Here is a 23,702-nt window from a genome sequence, read left to right on the forward strand (position 1 = left end):
ACTCGCTTCACATTGCTCAGAACTCGGTCATATGGCCACATCTGTCATCAAGGGATGTTGGAAATGTAGCCTAGCTGTGAGGAGGAGAGGTAAATTGGTTTGGTGAACAGCTGGTCTTTGTCACACGAGACATTAGTATTAAAATATTTAAAAGATAATAAGAGATAATGAAAGCTATTAGTTTTGCAAATGATCTTTTATTTCCTGTTCTTTCATTAATGAACAGAAAATACTTAAGTGACTTCCCTAATAAAGTAGTTTAAAAATATTATTGTAATGCAAGGTAGTAAGTGTAATGATGGTATTATGCAATGAGAACATGTACCCTGGATCGTTTTAGTAAGTGAAGCTAGGGCTGTGTCTTAAGGCAAGCAAAGAGTGTCTATATGTGAGGTGGAGATGAGCAAGAGGTGAAAGGGAAGAAGAGTTAGGAAGAAAAAGGAGAAACTGAAGAAATTACTGAAAAATGGCAGTATGAAAAAAGGCTAGGAAGAAATAAAAAGCAGGGTGTGAAGTGAGCCATTTGATACTGCATAGGCAACAAATGGAAGGTAGAACATCAGAGATCAGGCAGATTATTGTCTTCTATGCTAAATAACTTAACTTTATACGGAAAACCAACACTCCCCAAAGAGGGTTTTTGTCATGACATAGGTAGATTGGTATGAAAGGTAAAAATTATATATTTTACATATGTGCTGAGTTTCCCAAGTTAAATGGTTTTTCACTTCAGTATTGCTCACAGCACTTAATAAGTTGATTCAATCAGCAAATATTTATCCCACATGATGTGTGAGGCCATGTGCAGACACTGGGGACACAGTGAGGAACAAGAAAGATGTTTCCACTGACTGTTACATCCTAGGTTTTGTACACGAAAATCCGCAGTAGAGGGCAAAGGTACATATTTTTTTTTCCCCAAACTCTTTTTGTTGACAGTTATGGCTAGGGAGAACTTTGAAACTGCTGTTATAAATAAACCCTAAAGAAATGGAGATGTAATGACTGATAAAGAATTTAGAATAGTCCTCCTAAAGTGGTCCAGTAAAACACAAGAATAAACAGATGAAAAACTGAATGAAATGTAGAAAACAATACTCAAACAAAATGAGAAGTTTGAAAAAAAGAAGGGGGAGGGGACATTAAAAGAAATTCTAGAAGTGAAGAACACCATAACTACACTAAAAGTTTCAAGAGAAAGCTTCAACAACAAGTTCAATGAAGCAAAAGAAAGAATCAATGAACTTGAATTGAAAACATTTAAAATTTTCCAGTTAGAGGAGAAAAAAGAATTATAATAAAGAAAGACCACAAGAATCACGGGACACCATCAGGAGATCTAACTTTTGAAGAGTTCCTGAGGAAAAAAGGAAAGGGAAAAAGCCAGAAATTATATTTGCAGAGATGGTGGCTGAAAACATCTATATCTGGGGAAAGATGCCAACATACAGATACAGGAAGTACAGAGATCCTCAATAAAATTTAACCCAAAGAGAATCTTTACCATCACACATAAAATTAAACTACCCAAAATCAAGAACTAAATAGTGTGTTATTTGTGTTAGTTTTACATGTAAATACATGCTTTTTATTATTCACCCCAAAAATATATATATACTGTTATAAATGATGGTTGGATGTTAGGGCTAGAGAAAGAGTTGTCTAGCACCTGCAGAGTTGAGGAGTCAAAATCAAACAAAGAGATCACCCAGAAGGTGATTGTACTGGACTAGGAGAAAGGTGATGGGTATTTATCCTGATGTTCTCAGTTCTATCTTGGGGATCTTTCTCTCTATCCATTGCTACTGTGCCTATCCTTATATCCCTCAACCTTCAAGCCTTTGGTCAATTCTTCCCTGATTCATGAAACCTCTCCTGCCTTTTCCAGCCAGTGTTGCTTCATCTTACTCCCAGTTCTCACAACTGTTCCCTGAACATCTCTCTGTGTACCATTTGTCAGCTTGCAGTCTCTCTGTGGACATTTCCTGCCCTATGGCAGAACAATTGGTAACACAGGCACTCAATGAGACTTAGTTTCATGTTGAAGTAGGAAGAAAATAATGAAAATAACAAAATATTTCAAATAGATTTGGTGCTGGAGTTTTGATGCTGTCAAAAAAGTAAGTTTTACTATAAGTTGTTCTACATATTAGTGGATTTCAGTGGCCTGAACAACTTGAGTTGACTGAGCAACTAGGTTTCTTCCACTCCAGCTATGCTACTTGGTTCCACTAAATGGAAGCTTTCTACTTGGATTTGATCATGTGAAACACTGTTTTATTACAGAGTCTGCTAATAAACTGCCAACAGTTAATTGTGCCAGGTGCCTTCCAAAACAAAAATAAAATTATCAGGAAGGTGCTGTGTCCAAATAGATTTATCATCAAATAAACTACCAACAGGTCAACGATTAATTGTGCCTGGTGCCTTCCAAAACAAAATAAAATAATCAGGAAGGTGTTTTGTCCAAATAGATTTATCAAACATATCGAATAAATATATGTAGAATCAAATGACACACTCTAAACAGAGGCAACTCTCATATTTGTAAACAAATGATCTGGGCTGAGACGAGTTTTATAAAGAATTTCTAAACATTTCTATTTATAAAATACATGTCAAAAAGCTGTTGTTAAAGTACTCATTTCTTAAAATCCTCAGATTTTAACAATTTAGGAAAATTAAGTCACCCTAATTAAGTAAGGCTAATTAAGTTGTATTATATAACCTTCCAAGTAAGATAGAACTGTATTATCATCATTCTTGTACAATACCATTTTCATGATCTTTGGTGCTCTATCACTTGTGTAAATTCAGTCTTATCTAGTGACATTCCAAAGTGTTTAGAAGAGAAATAAATGACAGCTTTGAATCAATCATTCAAATGTTTTAGACTAAAAGCAGAGTTTTCTACTAAGAAAAGAACTGAATTTTACCTACTATTAGGTCATTTTTAAAAAATACCTGCTAGAAGTGAGTATACAGTTGACCCTTGAATAACACAAGTTTGAACTGTTAGGATCTACTTATACACTGATTTTTTTTTTCAATAAAAGTTACACTGAGTGTGACTCTCCTTCCTCCCCTTCCACCTTTCATCTCTGCCACTACTGAGATAGCAAGACCTCTTTTCTTCCTCCTTCTACTCAGCCTATTTAGTGTGAAGAGAGTGAGGATCAAGAACTTCACAATGATCTACTTCCACTTAATAGAATATACAATTCCTCTTCCTTAAGATTTTCTTAATAACATATTTTTCTAGGCCGGGCGCAGTGGCTCACGCCTATAATCCCAGCACTTTGGGAGGCCGAGGCGGGTGGATCATGAGGTCAAGAGATCGAGACCATCCTGGTCAACATGGTGAAACCCCGTCTCTACTAAAAATACAAAAAATTAGCTGGGCATGGTGGCGTGTGCCTGTAATCCCAGCTACTCAGGAGGCTGAGGCAGGAGAATTGCCTGAGCCCAGGAGGCGGAGGTTGCGGTGAGCCGTGATCGCGCCATTGCACTCCAGCCTGGGTAACAAGAGCGAAACTCCGTCTCAAAAAAAAGAAAATATTTTTCTCTAGCTTACTTTATAATAATATAGTATATAATACATATAACATACAAAATATGTGACAATCTATTTATCAGTAAGGCTTCCCATCAAAAGCACACTATTAGCAGTTAAGTTTTTGAAAAGTTAAAAATTACAGATGGACTTTTTACTGCACAGAAGGTCAGCACCCTTAACCCTCATGTTGTTCAAGAATCAACAATACTGCCAATCAGGTTATGGCATTCGTTAACCAATCAGAGTGGATTTGAGACATAAACAACTGAAATGAGTATATCAGCATGTACTAGAGACCCATCAGTTGGTTCACATTTAGTTTACAAGTTTTGTTACTCTGATGGGAACTGACCTATGGATCCTTTCTACTGCAAGTAATGGAACCCTCAAATTGGGTAGATTAAAATGAGGCTTTTGTTATTCTCTCATAGCAAATCTAGTATTGGGTAGTCCTTGGCTTTGTTGATTCAGTAACTCAACAATGTAATAAAAACCAGTGTTTTCCATCTCTTCATTCTACCATCTTTTGTGCATAACAAAATGCCTTCCCCTTATGGCCACAGGAAGCTTGCTACAATTCATAAATCCCAAGCAGACACAACAATGTCTGGAGAAAAACAGAAACATTTTCCTTTTTTATTTTTCCAACTATTTTTATCCTTACATAAAGCCTTTCTCAGAATTCACCCAATGGATCTTCCCTCACTTCCCATTAGCCCAGACTGGTCCTCATGCCCATGTCTAAACCAGTCACTGGCAAACTACAATGACTATCATGGACTAATTATGCTTTATCCCCTGAGGCTAGAGAAAGGTCACCTTCAACTGAATATCAAGGTTCTTCTTGCAACAAATAAAGACTATCATAAGGTAGGCAGCCAACAGTCTGCATCACATAACAAACCCCACCAGATGATCTGTTTGAAAGGAGAATCTGTGGTCTTGTAAAGCCACACTTGCACTCAAGTCTCAGTGTTAAGTTCATGAAACCCAAACTGAGCCCCATTTTTATGTTTCATTTCTTCTGTAGTAATGACAGATGGACCGTAGGGCTTGTTGAGAGTCTGAGGAAGAAGTGCTCCTATATAACTATGAAGTTTGAATATCTTACAATCTTTGAAGTCCCATCTCCTACACAGAACACTCCTCAAGTTATCAAGAATAATAAAATGAGACTTAGAGATGCTGAACGTATTTAGCCTTGAAAACATCTTTATTTTTTCTTAGGTGGGTGGATTAATCAGGGTAAATAATACTAACTGCTGCAGCAGAAAAGTCATAAGTCTCACTAGCATAACAATGAGTTTTATTCATCAAACATGTCAAGTTCATTGAATATCAGGAACCACTTTCACCTTGTAGCTTTTTGTTTATATATGTATATATATAATATATATATGTGTATATATATACACACACGTATATATACATATACAGATATATATATATATATATATATATATATATATATATATTTGTACTTTAGGTTCTCGGGTACATGTGCAGATCATGCAGGATTGTTGCATACGTACATACATGGCAGTGGGTTTTGCTGCCTCCATCCCCCCATCACCTATATCTGGTATTTCTCCCCATGTTATTCCTCCACAACCTCCCTATGCCCCACTGTCCCTCCCCTAGTCCCCCCCAACAGACCCCAGTGTGTGATGCTCCTCTCCCTGTGTCCATGTGTTCTCATTGTTCAACACCCACCTATGAGTGAAAACATGTGGTTTGATTTTCTGTTCTTGTGTCAGTTTGCTGAGAATGATGGTTTCCCGATTCATCCATGTTCCTACAAAGGACATGAACTCATCATTTTTTATGGCTGCATAGTATTCCATGGTGTATATGTGCTACATTTTACTTGTCCAGTCTATCATCTACGGGCATTTGGGTTTGTTCCAGGTCTTTGCTATTGCAAACAGTGCTGCAATGAACATACGTGTACATGTGTCTTTATAATAGAACAATTTATAATCCTTTGGATATATACCCAGTAATGGGATTGCTAGGTCAAATGGAATTTCTGTTTCTAGGTCCTTGAGGAATCGCCACACTGTCTTCCACAACAGTTGAACTAATTTACACTCCCATCGACAGTGTAAAACTGTTCCTATTTCTCCACATCCTCTCCAGCATCTGTTGTCTCCAGATTTTTTAATGATCGGCATTCTAACTGGCATGAGATGGTATCTCAATGTGGTTTTGGTTTGCATTTCTCTAATAACCAGTGAGGATGAGCATTTTTTCATATGTTTGTTGGCCTCATGTATGTCTTCTTTTGAAAAGTGTCTGTTCATATACTTTGTCCACTTTTGGATGGGTTTGTTTGTTTCTTGTAAATCTGTTTTAGCTCTTTGCAGATTCTGGATATTGGCTTTTTGTCAGATGGGTAGATTGCAAAAATTTTTTCCCATTCTGTTGGTTGCTGGTTCACTCTAATAATTGTTTGTTTTTGCTGTACAGAAACTCTGGAGTTTAATTAGATCCCATTTGTCTATTTTGGCTTCTGCTGCCAATGCTTTTGGTGTTTTAGTTATGAAGGCCTTGCCCATGCCTATGTCGTAAATGGTTTTGCCTAGGTTTTCTTCTAGGGTTTTTTATGGTGTTAGGTCTTATGTTTAAGTCTTTAATCCATCTGAAATTAATTTTAGTGTAAGGCGTCAGGAAAGGGTCCAGTTTCTGTTTTCTGCACATGGCTAGCCAGTTATGCCTACACCATTTATTAAACAGGCTTTTCTATCTGGATCTAGTCGTCTGCAAGATTCAATCATAGAGGAAGAGAGAGGTGAATAAGGCATACCAGCTCATGACTGCCTCAGCCCAGAAGGCCATTTCCTCTCACAGTCCATCAGCCAGAATGAGTCGCATGGCCTACCATAATTGCTAGAACGGCTAGGAAATGGAAAGAAAATTATGAATATATATATCTTCATTATTAGCTGTATTCTATCTGCCACATGGTGTGTAAAAATCATTTTCGCCATTGAGATATTGGTCTGCAGTTTTCTTTTCCTGTGATGTCTTTGCATAATTTTGGTCACCAGGGTAATATAAGGCTCATATAATGCATTCAGAAGTGTTTCTTCCTTCTTAATATTTTAGAAGAATTTGTAAAGACTAGGCATTAATTCTTTAAATGTTTGGTAGAATTCACCAGCAAAGACATCTGGGATTGGGCTTTTTCTGTGGAAAGTTTTAAATTATTCAATGTCTTCATTTTTATGTGTCTATTCAGATTTTCTGCTTCCCACTGAATTGGTTTTTTGTAATTTGTGTCTTTCTTAGAATGTCCATTTCATCTTAATTCTAGTATGTTGACATATAATTATTCATATCATTCCCTTATAATCAGTGTTATTTCTGTAAGGACAGTAGTAATGTCCCGCTTTCCTGATTTTAGTAATTTGACTGTTTTCTGTTTTTGCTTGCTCCATCCAAGCAAAGGCTTATTAATTTCGTTGATTTATTTGAAGAGTCAACTTATTTCTATTCTCTATTTCATTACTTTCCTCTATAGTTTTTATGATTTGATTCTATCTGCTTTAGCTTTAGTTCTTTTTACTTTTTCCATTGTTTTAACATATATATAAAGTGACAAGTTATTTAGATTTTTCTTTCTAAAATATAGGCCTTAGAGCTATAAATGTCCTGTTAAGCACCGCTTTAGCTACATCTAATTAGTTCAGGTATATGTGTCTTCATTTTTATGTATCTCAAAGTGTCTTCTAATTTCACTCGATTTCTTCCTTGACTCATTTACTATTTAGGAATGTGTTGGTTAATTTCCACATATTTGTGAAATATCCCATTTTTTTCTGTTATTGATTTCTAATTCCATTGTGGTTGGAGAGAACATACTTTGCATAATTCCAAGCCTTTTATATTTATTGAGGCTTGTTTTATGACTAGCTGCAGAATGTTCCATGTGAGCTTTACAAAAATGTGTATTTTGCTGTTTTGGGAAGAAGTGTTCTATAGATATCTCTTAAGTCTAGTTGGTTTATTAAAGTCTTCTATTTTCTCGTTGGTCTTCTGCCTAGTTATTTTATTCATCATTGAAGGTAAGATATTGAAGTCTCTAATATTGTTATGAAATTTTGTACTTCTCTCTTTATTTCTATCAGTTTTTACTTTGTACATCTTGGGATTTTGATGCTTATTATGTTTATTATTGTTACATCTTCCTAGTGAATTAACCATTTTATTATTATAAATGTCTTTTTCTCCAGCAAGTTTTGTTTTAAAATGTATTTTGTCTGATACTACTATAGCAATTTCAGCTTTATGGATGCTGTTTTCATGATATATCTTTTTTCATTCTTTAACTTTTAACTTATATGCATCTCTGAATCTAAAGTGTATCTACTCTAGACATCTTATAGTTATATTTTGTTTTTATCCAGTATGACAATCTGCACTTCATTGGACTGTTTCATCAATTTACATCTTCTGTGATAATTGAGATCGTTTCATTTACGTATTTTTGCTTTCTGTATATCTCATGTCCTTTTTGTTTATCCATTCTTAGTTTAGTGCTTTATTCTTTGCTTTAAGTGAATGTTTTTGAGTATGATATTTTTATTATTTTAATAAATTTTTACCTTTTTAAAGTTTTCTTAGTTGCTCTGGGGCTTATCATACATATGTTAATTTACCAAAATCAACTTCAAATTTATACAAACTAAAATCCAGTGATTAGAAATGTTACTTCTATATAGCCTACCTCCCTTTTGTGCTATTATTGTTATGGCATCTATATATTTATAAAATCAATGATACAATTTTATAAATACTATGTTTTACAATTTTATGTCTTTTTTAAGAGGCTGGAAAAGGATGCCAAATATATGGATGTATGCATGTACCTGTGTGTGTGTCTATGTGTATATATATTGAGAAAGAAAGAGTTCGTTACATTAACTTTCTTATTCAACTTCTTATTTAACATTTCTGGGTTTATTCATTAGTTGCTGTGAACTCTAATTGCCATGTTGTATAATTTCCTTAATATAATTTTGCTTACATTCAATTTCTTTGTGCTGTTGTTGCATAACATGTCTACATGAATAAGTTCAACAATGAAATTATACATACTGTTTTATGCAATTTATTTTAAAATTATTTAATAGAAATAGAGGGAAGAGAAGAAATGTGTAATTATACTTTTATACTTTCATAATCACCTTTGCCTGTGTGCTTTTTTTCTTTTTGGTTGGATTTGAATTACTGTCTGGAGTCACTTGTTTTCAGTCTGAAGACCTTCCTTTAGCAATTCTTGTAAGGTGGGTCTTCTATTAACAGATTCTCTCAGTTTGGGTTTATCCTGAAATGTCTTTCTTTTGCCTTCATTTTTGAAGGCTAGTTTTGCCAACATGAGATTATTGGTTGACATTTTTAAAATATTTCTGTATTTTGAATATGTCTTGCCACTGCCTTTTGGCTTCCACTGTTGCTGCTCAAAAGAAAGCTGTTCAGCTTCTTGGGGTTCATTTGTATGTGATCAATTGTTTGGCTCTTGCTGCTGTTAAGATTTTCTCTTTGTCTCTTAACATTTTTACTATAATACGTCTAAAAACAGGTCTCTTTGCCTTTATTCAATTGGATATCATTAAGCTTCCAGAGGTATGATTAATGTTTTTCATCAAATTTGGGGAGTTTTCAGCCAATATTTATTGAAACCTTTTTTCTGTTCCCTTTTCTCTCTTCTCTTTCTAGCACTCATATTGTGTGTATGTTGGTGTACTCAGTGGTATCCTGCATGTTTCAGAGGCCTTATTCATTTGTCTTCATTTTTTTCCTCTGGGTTTTTTTGTTGTTGTTTGTGTGTATTTTGTATTGTATAAATTCCCCTTATCCACCTTAAGGTTTTCTAATTTTTTGGTCTTCCAGTTTAAATCTGCTACTGAGCCCCTCCAGTAGGTTTTTGTTTCTGTTATTACACTTTTCTATTTCGGAATTCCCATCTGGTTCTTTTTCTTTTGTAATTTCTATCTCTTTATAAGTATTTTCTATTTGATAAGACCTTGTCATCATACCTTCTTTTGCTTCTTTAACATGGTTTCCTTAGTTCTTTACACATATTTGTAATAGCTATGTTGCAGTATTTACTAAGTCCAACATCTTGGTCCTTCTCATAAGTAATATCTGTTGTCTGACTTTTTTCTTATGTAGATTACATTTTTCTGTTTCTTTACATGACCCATATTTTTGGCTTAAAACTGAACATTTTAAATAAATTGTAGCAACTCTGAAGACTAATCACTGCTCCCCTGCCCCCAACAGAGGATTGTCTTTGTTGTGTTTGCTTATTTTTTTATTGACTTACCTCACAGTGTAAAACCTCTAAGGTTGTCCCTTAGAGAGTGCAGACTTCAGCATGTCATTGAAATGACAGTGAGTTTAGAAAGCTTCTATATGACTATGCCTTTCCCAACTCACTCTGTAAAGCTATGTTCATCTGTTGGTATCAATCCCAACTATGAGTCTCCACTACTTGCTGCCTGATTGCTCTATTGGTTTGAGCAATGCCCTGGGGCATAAATTGCTTCACAATCTGATCCAGTTAAATTCATGATCTTGGTAGGTTTAGTTTTTGAGGCCAGTCTTTGAGATTTATTCTGATCTTAAGAGGATTCTACATAGCTGTCAATTTCCCTGGTTCTCCCTGGCTAAACTACCTACCTAAAGTTTAGCTTGTTGCTTTTATGGAGCTACCAATCTCCTCTAAATTGTTAACCACCATAATCTCCACTGTTTTCAAGAGCACCTTTTAATCTAGAACTTCCCTACACTTTGTATGAAATAAAATAAGTTCTCTTGGGAAATGCTCTGGAGCTCTCTCTCCTGCTGGGCAAAGCCAATGAATCACTGCTTCAAAGCCAGGGAAAGGATGGTGGCTCAATACCTTCTGGTTTTCTTGGCTTTCCTCTTCTACCATGGAACGTCTATCCTGCTAGTGAGCTGAAGTAAGGGTAATAGGGGCTCCAGTATTCCCAGCATGCCATGTCTGGTATATAATCTCTAAGAGTTGAGTGTTCATTGGAGGAAGCAAACCCTCAACCTCTCAGCCACACTTGCACAGAATTTAGCCTCTGCAAAACAGAACTGAGAGTGATAAGAAATGATGGTAGCTTGCCCCTCTCAAAGAAATACCATAATCCTTGCCTGAAGCAGGGAACAGGAAGCTCCATCTTCTTGGCCACCTGCTCAAAGTAGAATGTTTTTACTTGCTGTACTGGGAGGTGAAGGGAGAGAGTAGGTCATGGCTCAATGCCACAGACTCTCACTGTTCTTTTTTGATATTTAGTATATTTTCTTAAATAAATGTTTCTTCATTTGCTAGATGCCCTTAAGACAATGTCCAAATACTTTAAAAAGTTATATTTTTATAACTTTTACCAATTATTATTTTTTTCTACTGTGAAGATGATCTCTGAAGTTCTTTATGCCACCAGCAGGAAAATGATCTACCTTCCACAGATTTTTAAGCAGCTCCTAATTTGAATACCACATAATGTTTAAAGTAAATCCCTTATTCTATAACACTCACAGTGGTTGTTTCCTTTCTCAAAACCTAACTGCTACAATGTAGGCAGAAACTTATTCTTAAATGCCAGTATCCTTGGAAGTTTGTATTCTCCCTCAGAGAAGGATCTATGCCAATCTTAATCATGATGTGGAAAGCCCCGTGTACATTCCACTTCAGAAAGGAACATGGCCCTCTCATTAGCTCCAGTGCTCTAGATTTCCTTTGCCTTCGTTCTCCTTGAGCTAATCTTAACCCCAAGCTTCCTGCCCTTCTAGAGTATCTAAGGCCTGAAAGCATCCTCTTCCTCCTCATTCTCATCCTGACTTTTTTTTTCCAAGGACTAACCCAGCCGTGTAGTGGAATGTGTCATGTTACATGGGCTCCCTCACTCTGAAAACAAAAGTCTCTTTATGAATGGGTGGTGAATTTGCAGTCTTAAGTTGGTTTTAGATTTGCTCATCCTTTTGTTTAATATTTCTAAAGAGCTAGAGCACAAGAAGGGTCTGCACCACATTTTTCAAAGTGCTGACATAGTCTGTGTCCTTGCGGTCAGGACAGTCACATGCACTCTTCATCCTGCATCCCTCAAGGGGTCAAAGGGCTTATACTGTCTCTTACCTTTTTCTTCAATTATGCTTAATCTATTAAATATTTTTCTTAGCTCCTATATACACTCAGTATTTCTTTATTGCAAAATAAGCAACTCCTCTAACTATTAGTAACCAAAGCCTTCACCTTCTCTCTGTCCTCTTCCCTACCACTACACTTCTTTAATAAGTCCTCTCAGCTCCCTATCCCATTGTCTTCACATTCTCTCTCTCCTTAAATCCCTGTAGTCTGATAAAACTGCAGAAATAACGGCTGATAAAATTACTCCCTCAAGTTTTCTTGTGAGAGTCCACATATGCAATGGTCTTGTTGAACTTCAGTGTCTCAACTTTGTATCACTCTTTTGTCTCTCATTTCTTCCTCCCTCTCCCACTTGCTCTCTCCTTAGAGGACCATCATTCTCCCCCTTCTCCCTATGTATTGATACATTATATTCTTCTTCTTTTTTTTTTTTTTTGACGGAGTCTTGCTCTGTCACCCAGACTGGCATGCAATGGCGCAATCCCAGCTGACTGCAACCTCCGCCTGCCAGGTTCAAACAGTTATCCCTGCCTCAGCCTCCTGAGTAGCTGAGATTACAGGCACCTGGCACCATGCCTGGCTGATTTTTATATGTTTTGGTAGAGATGGGGTTTCACCATGTTGACCAGGCTGGTCTTGAACTCCTGATCTCAGGTGATCTACTCACCTTAGCCTCCCAGAGTGTTAAGATTACAGGTGTGAGCCACTGCGCCTGACCAATACATTATATTCTTATCAATATATCCTAGGTCAGTGTATATCTTTGGTCTCATGTCTTTCTTCATGAGACTCTCAGTCCTTTCGCCAGAGTCTGGACAAATCCAACAAGGAAGCCATATATATCCTCAGTCAATATATACACATGTATATATTCTCTCTTTTTTCTCAAATATGTCTCTAAAAGCAGCATTATTCATTCTAAAATTTTAATCTATCATCTCTATTCAGAATATTTAACAAAAACCATAACATTTAATGAGTTTTTGTGTTGTGGCAGTTAACCTGCATATATTATCTCACCTAATTTTCAGAAACAACCTTTACTAGCTCCACTTTACACTGGAGACATTTGAGGCCTCAAAAAATTAAGTGACTTTCACAAGGTCACACCATCAGCAAAGTCTGAGCCCTGAGCAAGTCATCTTCATTGTTATGCTCAACCTCCCAGCAACACCAGGCTCCAGGTCAGCCTCCTCGGGAACCACTCCTGATCACCCAGTGTGATGTGGTCCCTTCATTAGTATCATCCTATGACCTTCACGTTTTGCTCTATATTATGAACATTTGTGTCCCCACCACACAAACACACACACACACACACACACCCTATTGTACTATTGATTCTGGGGGAAACATACTGTATTTATTGAGTTCATAGCTCCTTTAATATTAGCCTAAGACAGCCAGTAAAAGAGCTACCCATTGAATGGAAGAGTAATTGTCCATAAAGGTGGGTCCTCCCTGCATATTCCAGCACCCAGTTTATTTCCAGATATGACAGAAGTACAGGAAATTAAACAAACCCCAGGATGTCACAGTATCCCAAATGACTAGACACTGTGGGCAGTGTGGCTCAGGATCTGTTTATTTTTAACGCTGTGAAAGAAAAGGTAGAACAAGCCAAAGTGTATTAAACAAAGCAATGCTTATCTGCAGTAATAACAAGTGCTTAGCAAATGTAAACTTATTAAGCAAATTTACTTACTACATTTACTTTGATAGGATGAAATTTTATGTTTCAAAATAACTATCCAAACGACAGATTGAGGAATCTGTTGTGACTGACTTCAATTATAAGTAAAACAATATAGTAAACGAGTCACTATCTATCTGTTAAGGAAGACCACTACATTTCCAGATAGCTTTTTACTCTGGGAAGATATCTCATTTTTTCTCTACCATATAAAATTAATTAAGTTAAATTAAATTAAAAATGTATCTATTCATACGAGAGGAAAGTAGATATTGGTTTGGGCTGATGAATATTGTTGAAATTTTCTCCTTTGTGTTATTACTTGCTACCAGAACAAGTCACAGGAGCAAATAAATAGTTACATATAGGCCCAGTCTGTGCAACCAACTGTGAGTTTTATTTGCATCTAGGTAGACCAGCTGTGATGTACAGTGCAGGGATGCCTCTGAGCTAATTGAAGCAGAAACTGCCCACGGATTTCAAGAGAAACACTCCACTTGATTTGGTTACGTGTGACGCTCAGAAATGAAGATGGGACCAGGAAAGGAAAAAGACTCCCATGGGTTGAACTTGAATATCCTCACATTTTCTCTCTTTATGTACACCCACATAACTTATCCATTCTCTAAGTCAGCCAAAGGGGTTAATTTGTGAATAGGTTAAATTAAGGTTCTGAGGTCACCCACACTGGGTTCTCTTTATTCACCCTTTTTCTTCTGTGGTACCCAAAAAAGCACTGTGTCCACAAATTCTGTCCCAAGCCTACTGCTCTTCCCTCTTTATGATTTGTACCTTATCACATTCACCTTCAACCATCACTTAAACTGTGGCCCATAGTAATTGACTGAGTCAGGGTCTTTCTTTTTTCCTGCATTCCTCACTGCTCTGGGAATTCCTGCAGGCAATCACTACCCCTAACTTAGCATGTTCTGTACAGACTCATGTCTTCTCTCCAAAAAGCAGCCCTCCTTCCAAGTCCTTCTCTCTTCTTATCAACAATACTATACTGTTCCTTGCAGATACTTTTCTTTTTCCTCTTCCTTAACTTTATATCTAATCAGATATAAAGTTCCATCATGTCTTCCTTATGAGACTCTGAGTCTGTTTTGCTAGAGTCTGGATAAATCCAGCAAGGAAACCAATTTTGTGTACCCGTGATGCAGAAGGATGGTGGATTTTAACTGGGCCAGGAGGTCACCTGGAATGCTGGATGGAGATTGATGTAGTCCAATAGTCAAGTGCAGAACAGAGCCAAGGAAGGGAGCCAAAGGTTTGTACTAAAATAGCATAGCAAGATCAGCCATCTGTCAGACCTACATGACTGGGGTAAGGACATAGTCAGAGGGAGGAGTAGGAATGGGGTCCGTCTTGTTCATCTTTTAATCCCCAGTGCTAAACACATTGCTTGCTCATGGAAGGCTGCAACAAATGCCCTATATACAAGTCAAGAATGTGACCTGTCATTTTCCTTTTACTCAAGACTGCATATTAACCAGTGCTTTTTCATTTTCATTATTTTATACCATCAAGTAGTGTTTGGGATGACACACTAGACAGGAATATCCACCAGTGTTAGTTTGGGGTATCTATAGTGGTAACCTGAAATAATAAATAAATAAGGAGGCAAATAATTTTAATAATATTTTGTTGTATTTTGACTTAAGAATTCAAATGTTAGGTATCACTATAAAATATGGCTTTTAAAAATTTCTTTAAGAATAAGAACGTAGAGATTTAAAATATTCATCTACCAGACTGATTTGCTTTTCATCTATTTTGTGGCTTGGGATAAAACTCCCAGTGACTAAATCACACAGATTCCAAAAATTCTGCTTCTCAAAAATGTAGAAGGAATGAAGATAATAGATATGTAAGTTCTACATTCATTATCTGATTGTGTACCATGTTTTTTAGCCTAGTATTTCTTGTAAAATGGAAGTTAGACATAAGAGCTTAACTAAGTTCGGGTAAAATATTTCATAGGTGTGCTGTGTATTGAATATCACACATGACAGGAATGTAGAGTGGCTGCTTGTTCTAACATTTGTGATATAATTTGATCACCTGGTTAAGGTAACAACTCCAAGTTTGTGATTAGGAAGTAGGCTATGGGGTCATACTTTAGCAACCTGCACACACTCTATTCCTCATTAACTCTTCACCTAATGGTTGAGTTTCTGTTGAGAACTTTTGCTTGAATCAATTATGTTACTATAGCTTGTAAAATAAAGTTTGCACTTGTGATTACTCTCTTTAATGATCAGTGTCTAATTTTTTTACAATCTTATATATGGTCTTTAGAATTTATTTAAAGGGTTGAAAATTCACAATTTTATCATAGCATATGTGTAGCAGGAGAATGCTAATCTTGGATTTTCTTCTGTGTTTTCAGCAAAATGGGAAGCCACATTTTTATGATAAGCTCATTGTTGAATCCTTTGAGGAAGCACCCCTTCATGTTATGGTTTTCACTTACATGGGATATGGAATTGGAACCCTGTTTGGCTATCTCAGAGATTTCTTGAGAAACTGGGGAATAGAAAAATGCAACGCAGCTGTGGAGCGAAAAGAACAAAAAGTACGTATGTGTATGTCCCTGGATCTTTGTTAATGCCCACTGCTCTCTAAAGTGTTCCCAAAAGTGGTGACGCAGGTGCAGATCCTAGAAAGCATGAGGTACTCAGGAACTATTCAGGGTAAATTTCATTCATCTCTACCTCCTAAACCCCATCCCCCATGTTGTTTATGGACCTGTTTTTACAAACATCTCATGGGCAACTATTTGCCAGATACTGAACTAAGGCTTTTCCCATAGCTTATAATATTTACTTTTTGTAACAACCCCATGAGATAGATATTAAAATAAAAATTTAAAGATAAAAACATCAAAATATAAGAGCAAGGGCTCCTGGGTGGGACTGTACTTAGGTCTTGTGGTTGTAAGTAGAGTATTATTTATGCTCTATCCTGAAAAGGAAAGTGCATTTGAGTGAACTGAGACTTTTATTTCATCTAAGTCTGATTTCTCATCTTTGACATTATTAATATTTTGAACCAATTCTTTGGCACATTGTAAGAATTTGAACAGCATCTAAAAAATAAAGCATTAAACCACCAACACCAAAGCTAAGCCTGGACTCCACCACTCATGGAGTCCATTGCACCCTCCACCACCTCCACTGGAACAGGCCCTGGTATTCAGGGCTGAGAGACCCATAGATGGTTGACATCACAGGACTTTGTGGAGTCAACTTCCAGTACCAGCCTGGAGCCAGGTAGATTCAGTGGGTGGCTATACCCAGAAGAGAGACAACAATCACTGCAGTTCAGTTCACAGGAAGCCACATTCATAGGAAAAGGGGAAGAGTACTGCATCAGGGGAACACTCTGTGGGACAAAAGAATCTGACCAACAGCCTTCACCCTAGACCTTCCCTCTGACAGGGCCTATCCAAATGAGAAGGAATCAGAAAAGTAACCCTAGCAATATGACAAAACAAGGCTGTTCAACACCCCCCAAAGAATCACACTAGTTCACCAGCAATGGATCCAAACCAAGAAGAAATCCCTGATTTACCTGAAAAAGAATTCAGAAGGTTAGTTATTAAACTAATCAGGGAGAGACCAGAGAAAGGCAAATCCCAGCGCAAGGAAATCCAAAAAATGATACAAGAAGTGAAAGTAGAAATATTCCGGGAAATAGATGGCTTAAACAAAAAACAATCAAAAATTCAGAAAATTTTGGACAAACTTTTAGAAATGCTCCAGAAAGTCTCAGCAATCCGCTACTAGTCTCATGGGCTTCCTTTTGTGGGTAACCCAACCTTTCTCTCTGGCTGCCCTTAGCATTTTTTCCTTAACTTCAATCTTGGTGAATTTGATGATTATGTGTCTACAAGCCAGAAGTGAGTGGGGGCCAATATTCAATATTCTTAAAGAATTTTCAACCCAGAATTTCATATCCAGCCAAACTAAGCTTCATAAACAATGGAGAAATAAAATCCTTTACAGACAAGCAAATGCTGAGAAAGTTTGTCACCATCAGTCCTGTCTTAAAAGAGCTCCTGAAGGAAGCGCTAAATATGGAAAGGAAAAACTGGTAACAATCACTGCAAAAACATACCAAATTGTAAAGGCCATCAACACCATGAAGAAACTGCATCAACTAATGACAGGCAAAATAACCAGCTAGCATCATAATGACAGGATCAAATTCACACATAACAATATTAACCTTAAATGTAAATGGGCTAAATGCCCCAATTAAAAGACACAGACTGGCAAACTGGATAAAAAGTGAAGTACACCATCAGTGTACTGTATTCAGGAGACCCACCTCACATGCAAAGCCACACATAGAACATCTTTGTGATGCTCTCTGTATTTCCTGAATTTGAATGTCAGCCTGTCTTGACAGGTTAGGGAAATTCTCCTGGATAACATCCTAAAGAGTGTTTTCCAAGTTGGTGCCATTCACCCAATCACTTTCAGGTACACCAATCAAACGTAGGTTTGGTCTTTTCACATAGTCCCATATTTCTGGAAGTCTTTGTTCATGGAGGAATATTTACCAAGCAAATGGAAAGCAAAAAAAAACAAAAAAAACAGGGGTTTGCAATCCAACTCTCTGATAAAACAGACTTTAAACCAACAAAGATCAAAAAAGGCAAAGAAGAGCATTACATAATGGTAAAGGGATCAATGCAACAAGAAGAGTTAACTATCCTAAATATATATGCACCCAATACAGAAGCACTCGGATACATAAAGCAAGTTCTTAGAGACTTATAAAGAGATTTAGATTCCCACACAATAATAGTGGGAGACTTTAACACCCCACTGTCAATATCAGACAGATCAACAAAGCAAAAATTAACAAGGATATTCAGGACTTGAACTCAGTTCTGGAATAAGTGGATCTAATAGACATCTACAGAACTCTTCACCACAAATAGACAGAATATACATTCTTCTCAGCACCACATTGCACTTAGTCAAAAGTTGACCACATAATTGGAAGTAAAACATTCCTCAGCAAATGCAAAAGAACAAAAATTGTAACAAACACTCTCTCAGACTACAGTGCCATCAAATTAGAACTCGGGATTAAGAAACTCACTCAAAACCGCACAACTGCATGAAAACTGAACAACCTGCTCCTGAATGACTACTGAGTAAATAATGAAATTAAGGCAGAAATAAATAAGTTCTTTGAAACCACTGAGAACAAATACATGATGTACCAGAATCTCTGGGACACAGCCAAAGCAGTGTTTAGAGGGAAATTTATTGCACCAAATACCCACAGAATCAAGCAAGAAAGATCTAAAATCAACACCCTAACATCACAATTAAAAGAACTAGAGAAGCAAAAGCAAACAAATTCAAAAGCTAGCAGAAGACAATAATTAATTTTTTTAAAAAAAAGAATTTTAACGGCATCCTCTGATTAGATCAGCCATTATCACTCACATATACACCTGTGACAACTCAAATGTCTCCAGACATTGCCAAATGTCTCATGGGGCACAAAATCACCCACAGTGTACAATCACTGATCTAAGTACTTTAGATAGCCTGCAAAAGTCTACATTTTCTCTTTTTTGCACAGTGCTATAGGACAGCCTAGAAAATATTCAGATGTCTGTAAAGATCCTGCATTGTGTTTTCTAAATCGGTCCAAAGGATTTATGACGTCATGAATCTCTTTTTTCTGAAACTTAGTTTGGAATATTATATGGGCATGCATCATTGCATGTGATGGAGACTTGAACACATCTAAACAAAGAACATAGGTGAGATACAAACTTCAATGAATTGAGAAAATTCTATAACTTAGCAACTAGTACCCACAGTAAGAAAAACACTTATTACACATTCATGAACAAACTATGTGGAATTACTTGGAACTATATTAAGTCAAGTATATCATCTTCAGAAAAAAAAATCAGATTATTATTATAATCCCTCCAACTTTTAGCAAGCATTTGAGCATTTGCTCTATAGCAGATAATGGGTGCTAATATCCATAGATGAAAAGACAGTGTCTACCATTAGAGATTTTGAAGTGTGGTGTCCAAACAGACTCACAAGCAAATAATATACTAAAAATGATGAAGGGGAAGAGGGTGATATGGGTCACAGGGACTGCAACTCCCTTAGGGAGTCAAGAAACATTGATGCTGAGGCTTGAATGGTGAGCAGGAGTTTGCCAAGTTAGCAAGGGTACAAAGGAGAACATTCTCAAAAGAGGGCACTGCTTGTCCCAAGCCATGTGTTAATTCATTAATTAATCAAATTGGATTATTTTTGAGCATGTATTTTGTGCCAGGCACTGTGTTATGACCTAGGGCTACAAGAATAACCAAAACAGATGAAATTCCTGCTCTCAGAAAGCTAAACATAAAAAAGCAATAGAATTTGCTAAAAGACAAAGTAGAGGTAAGTACAGGGCACCATGAGAGCAAAGACAAATGTCTAATCTGATTTGGTGTTTAATGAAAACTTCTGGGTGAAAGATAAAGTTAAATTGAGATCTAGAAGCTGATGAGTAAGTAGTAAGGCAAAAGGTGAATCAAGAAGGGAAAGGGAGTCTCTAAGAAGAGGCAATATGATACAAGATGGTCCAGAGGTTAGAGAAAGCATTGTGCATTCAAGGAACCATGGAATTCCAGTGACCTAGTGTTGTGAATGAGAGTGGGAGTATGTGGGGAGAAAGACTGCTTGAGAGGCAAAAAGGGGCCAGACTACAATGGGTTTTTTATAAGCCACGGACATGTATTATAAGAATAATGGAACAATGGGAAAGCATTGAAAGACTTCAGGCAAAGGAATGCATATTTGTAGACAGAAGGATCATTCTCTCTACCCTATAAGAAATGGATTGCAGAAAGAAAACAGAGAGCTCAAAAAAGAAATGAGGCTGATGCAGATATACAGGTTTAAAAAAATCTAAATGAGATAGTTGGCCTGGGACCAAGGTAGTGACAATAGAAATGGCGACAAGAGAAAAGGCCAGGAGATGTTTAAGAGGTGGAGTTACAGATGGTTGATTTGACTTAAGGAAATAGGGAAATTGACAAAGAAAGACCATATCCAGGTTTATGACAGAAGGTGGTGTCATTCATTGAGATGGGGAATAGAGGAGCAAGATCCAGTTGGAAGGAGAAAGTGGTCAACTCATTTTTCAACAAGTTGAGTTTGAAGAACCAGCAGCTAAACTTCAAGGTCTGGACCTCTGGAAAAAGTCTCAGTGGGACATTGTAACATGCTAAGTTTATTTTCAGCATATCAACAGTAATCAAAGCCAGGGAAGTAGACAAGAACTCCCATGGAAAGTCCATAGAGAAAAAGAGATAGGATGAAAAGAAAGTGAAGAACTTCAGAGAATTTAATAGATTTCAGAGACAGAATCCCAATGCAAGACTAAAAGCAAGGGACAAGAAAAACAGTTAATAGTAGTTTAGAAAAAGATTATTTGTGCTTGAACTAGGAAAGAGGCAGATGGAAGGAAAAGAAAATTAATTGTAGAGCATATTTAGGAGGCATCAACAAGTCTTGGTGGCTGAGTGTACAGAAGATAAGATGGAAGGAGGAAAATAGGGGAATCTCAAATTCTAGTTGGGGCAGATACATCAGATGTTACATTTGGATAGTAACATCACATCCATCACAATGAAATGGTTCTGTTGGCAAAATGATGGCCACAGGCAGCTTTGAGGACATAAAGATTCTTGAATGATAAAGGACAAAGAAACAGTTAAATCAAACAAGAGGCAATTCAGCATGCTTCCAGAGATGCAGGTTTCCCTGGTCCTAGTAGAGCTGATAATGAAACGGAGAAAAAGAGATTCGAAGGGGAATTCTCCTTGGGCATTCTCACAGTGATCTCCACGGCCCTCACCAGGTACAAGTAACTAATTCATAATAAATCAGCACATTTCAGAGCACTGAGACAAAGGCTGAATCAAATGTAAATTTCTCAGGTGTGGCATTTCTTGGAAGGCTTATGCTTCAGCTCTACAATCTATTTTCTAATCTTTCAATATAGTTGCTCTATTAACCCAGCAAGTCTAGTCTTCTTGGTTATTCTAAAGCAATTTCTTACATTTTGTCAGAAAAAAAAAAAGTACCCATGACAAGCTGTTTCCTAGGAAGCCTACTGTTGAGATGGTAGCCTGAATGCAGGAAGGTTATTGGGTTATGCTCCTGGGATCATCACCTGTGAGGCAGAGAAGGCAACAGCATGGCTCAGGAGTGGGGGAGTTGGAGAGGGAAGAGGGGATGGAGTGAATTGAGATGATTCAGACCCAGCAAAGTCCTCAACAAATCCCACAAGGAGCCCTGGAGATGGGAGGGCCTGTCAAGAGTCATCTGAGCTGAAGGAAGGTGGCTAGATCTTTTGATTCCTACATTGATAGAAGCTGCCACCAGAGATCTCAGTTGAGGAAGATCCCGTCAGACTCAGGCAATCCTCATAGAGTTGTAAGCCTCCAAGGCTCCTAGCAACTAGGGGAATAGATGCCTCAGTCCTGAACGATGGGCTATGGACATCAAATGTCAGCCCTACACTTCAACACTTGCCCCTGTTGCTATAAGAACTGCTCAAACAGCACCATAGGAGAAAGGCATTGAATTAAATAAATTAATAATTTACCTTTCTTTACAAAATAAATGGTTTCCATCCCATCTGATCTCTGTGTAGTCCAGAACATCAGAACATCAGACTCATTTTGTCATGATCCTCAGGTGATACAGCTACACATTAAAGTTTGAGAAGCACTGCTGTTCTAGAGATTCTCAATTTGAAATTCAGCTATCACCTGCATTCAGGTGCAGGCAGCCCCATCCCTTGAAACCTCCTTGAAATCCCCTTTCACGTACACAACTATCCAACTATCCCTTGCAGGAAAGATGGCCTCAGTCCATCTGTACTTTATCGTGGTAGACCTTGGCAGTTAACTATTACAGATGAGCAGCTGACAATACCAGATCGATGCTTTACAACCCTGGCTGGACATTGGAATGAGCTGTTCTGCCCCAGCATTTGTTATTGCTAGCTTTCTCTCTGCAGTACTCCCTCCAGTGCCTCTTTCACCACCCCCACAACTCCACCCTTGGAGCCCACAATCCCTTGATTTTAAGATCTTTTCATTCTCCTGCCCTCTCCCAGGTTGTCTTTTTCTTCCTTCTAACCAGCTTACATTCCATGGGCTTTGAAATGGCCTCATCTTGATACTCACCCCCATGCTGATTGGTTGTCCTTCAAATTCAGGACCACTAGCCTCAATACAGCCCTTGGTGCTGCCTGCCAATCACACTGTTATTAGGACCTCCAGTCACTGACTGTTCTAGCTGGCAACTCATACTTTCCTCTTTCCCATCAAACCTGTAACACTTCTTGTACTTCCTGACTTTCAGCTAATAATCTTGCATCTATCAACTACAGAAAAAGAATTAAGTTTTTAAAGAATTAAGGTTAGTTTTATTTAGCAGTCTTCCTGGGGACTATAAACTGAGGCCTAGGGCCTCAGAGTAGCCCTTTAGACAGGTTCTATCAGACTGCTCCAATGCAGCATTTCAGATCACAGTTCACATACCGTGGTAAAGATTCAGTATATGCAAAATCACATCTAAGTTTGGGTGCAAGAGAACGTCTGATTATAGTTTACAGAAGCATAACCAGTAACCCCATTAGACATTACCTTATGTGTAGGAAAGCAAGTACTAAATTTATTTATTCATTTATTTAGGGATTGCCCCATTTGATTTTTGAATTTATATATATATATATTGATTTTTGTATTTATATATATATATATATATATATATATATATATATATATATATATAATTGCATTTTAGGTTTTGTGGTACATGTGAAGAACATGCAAGATTGTTGCATAGGTACACACATGGCAGTGTGATTTGCTGCCTTCCTCCCCATCACCTATATCTTGCATTTCTCCCCATGCTATCTCTTCCTAACTCCACACCCCTCACCGTCCCTCCCCTATTTCCCCGACAGACCCCGGTGTGTGATGCTCTCCTCCCTGTGTCCATGTGTTCTCATTGTTCAACACCCACCTATGAGTGAGAACATGCGGTGTCTTATTTTCTGTTCTTGTGTCAGCTTGCTGAGAATGATGGTTTTAATGGGTAAAATTGCAGTTTTGTTATGTAGATATATCGTGTAGTGGTAAAGTATGGGCTTTTTGTATAATCATCACCTAAGTAATGTGCATTGTACCCATTAAGTTATTTCTCATTCCTCGACCTCCTCCCACCCTC

At 37.3% G+C, this 23,702-nt stretch overlaps 1 protein-coding gene across 1 annotated transcript in view; it reads left to right on the plus strand.

Moving 5' to 3' along the window:
* SPTLC3 (serine palmitoyltransferase long chain base subunit 3) overlaps nucleotides 1-23,702 on the plus strand; it is a 152,559-nt gene that overhangs the window by 27,442 nt on the left and 101,415 nt on the right. Inside the window, exon 2 of the mRNA XM_032248009.1 lies at nucleotides 15,806-15,991. Coding sequence (XP_032103900.1) covers nucleotides 15,806-15,991 — 186 coding nt within the window. The remainder of the gene's footprint in view (nucleotides 1-15,805; nucleotides 15,992-23,702) is intronic.

Source organism: Sapajus apella, unplaced genomic scaffold, assembly GCF_009761245.1.
Source record: "Sapajus apella isolate SASKATOON/1434 unplaced genomic scaffold, GSC_monkey_1.0 scaffold65, whole genome shotgun sequence".
Taxonomy (NCBI): Eukaryota; Metazoa; Chordata; class Mammalia; order Primates; family Cebidae; genus Sapajus; species Sapajus apella.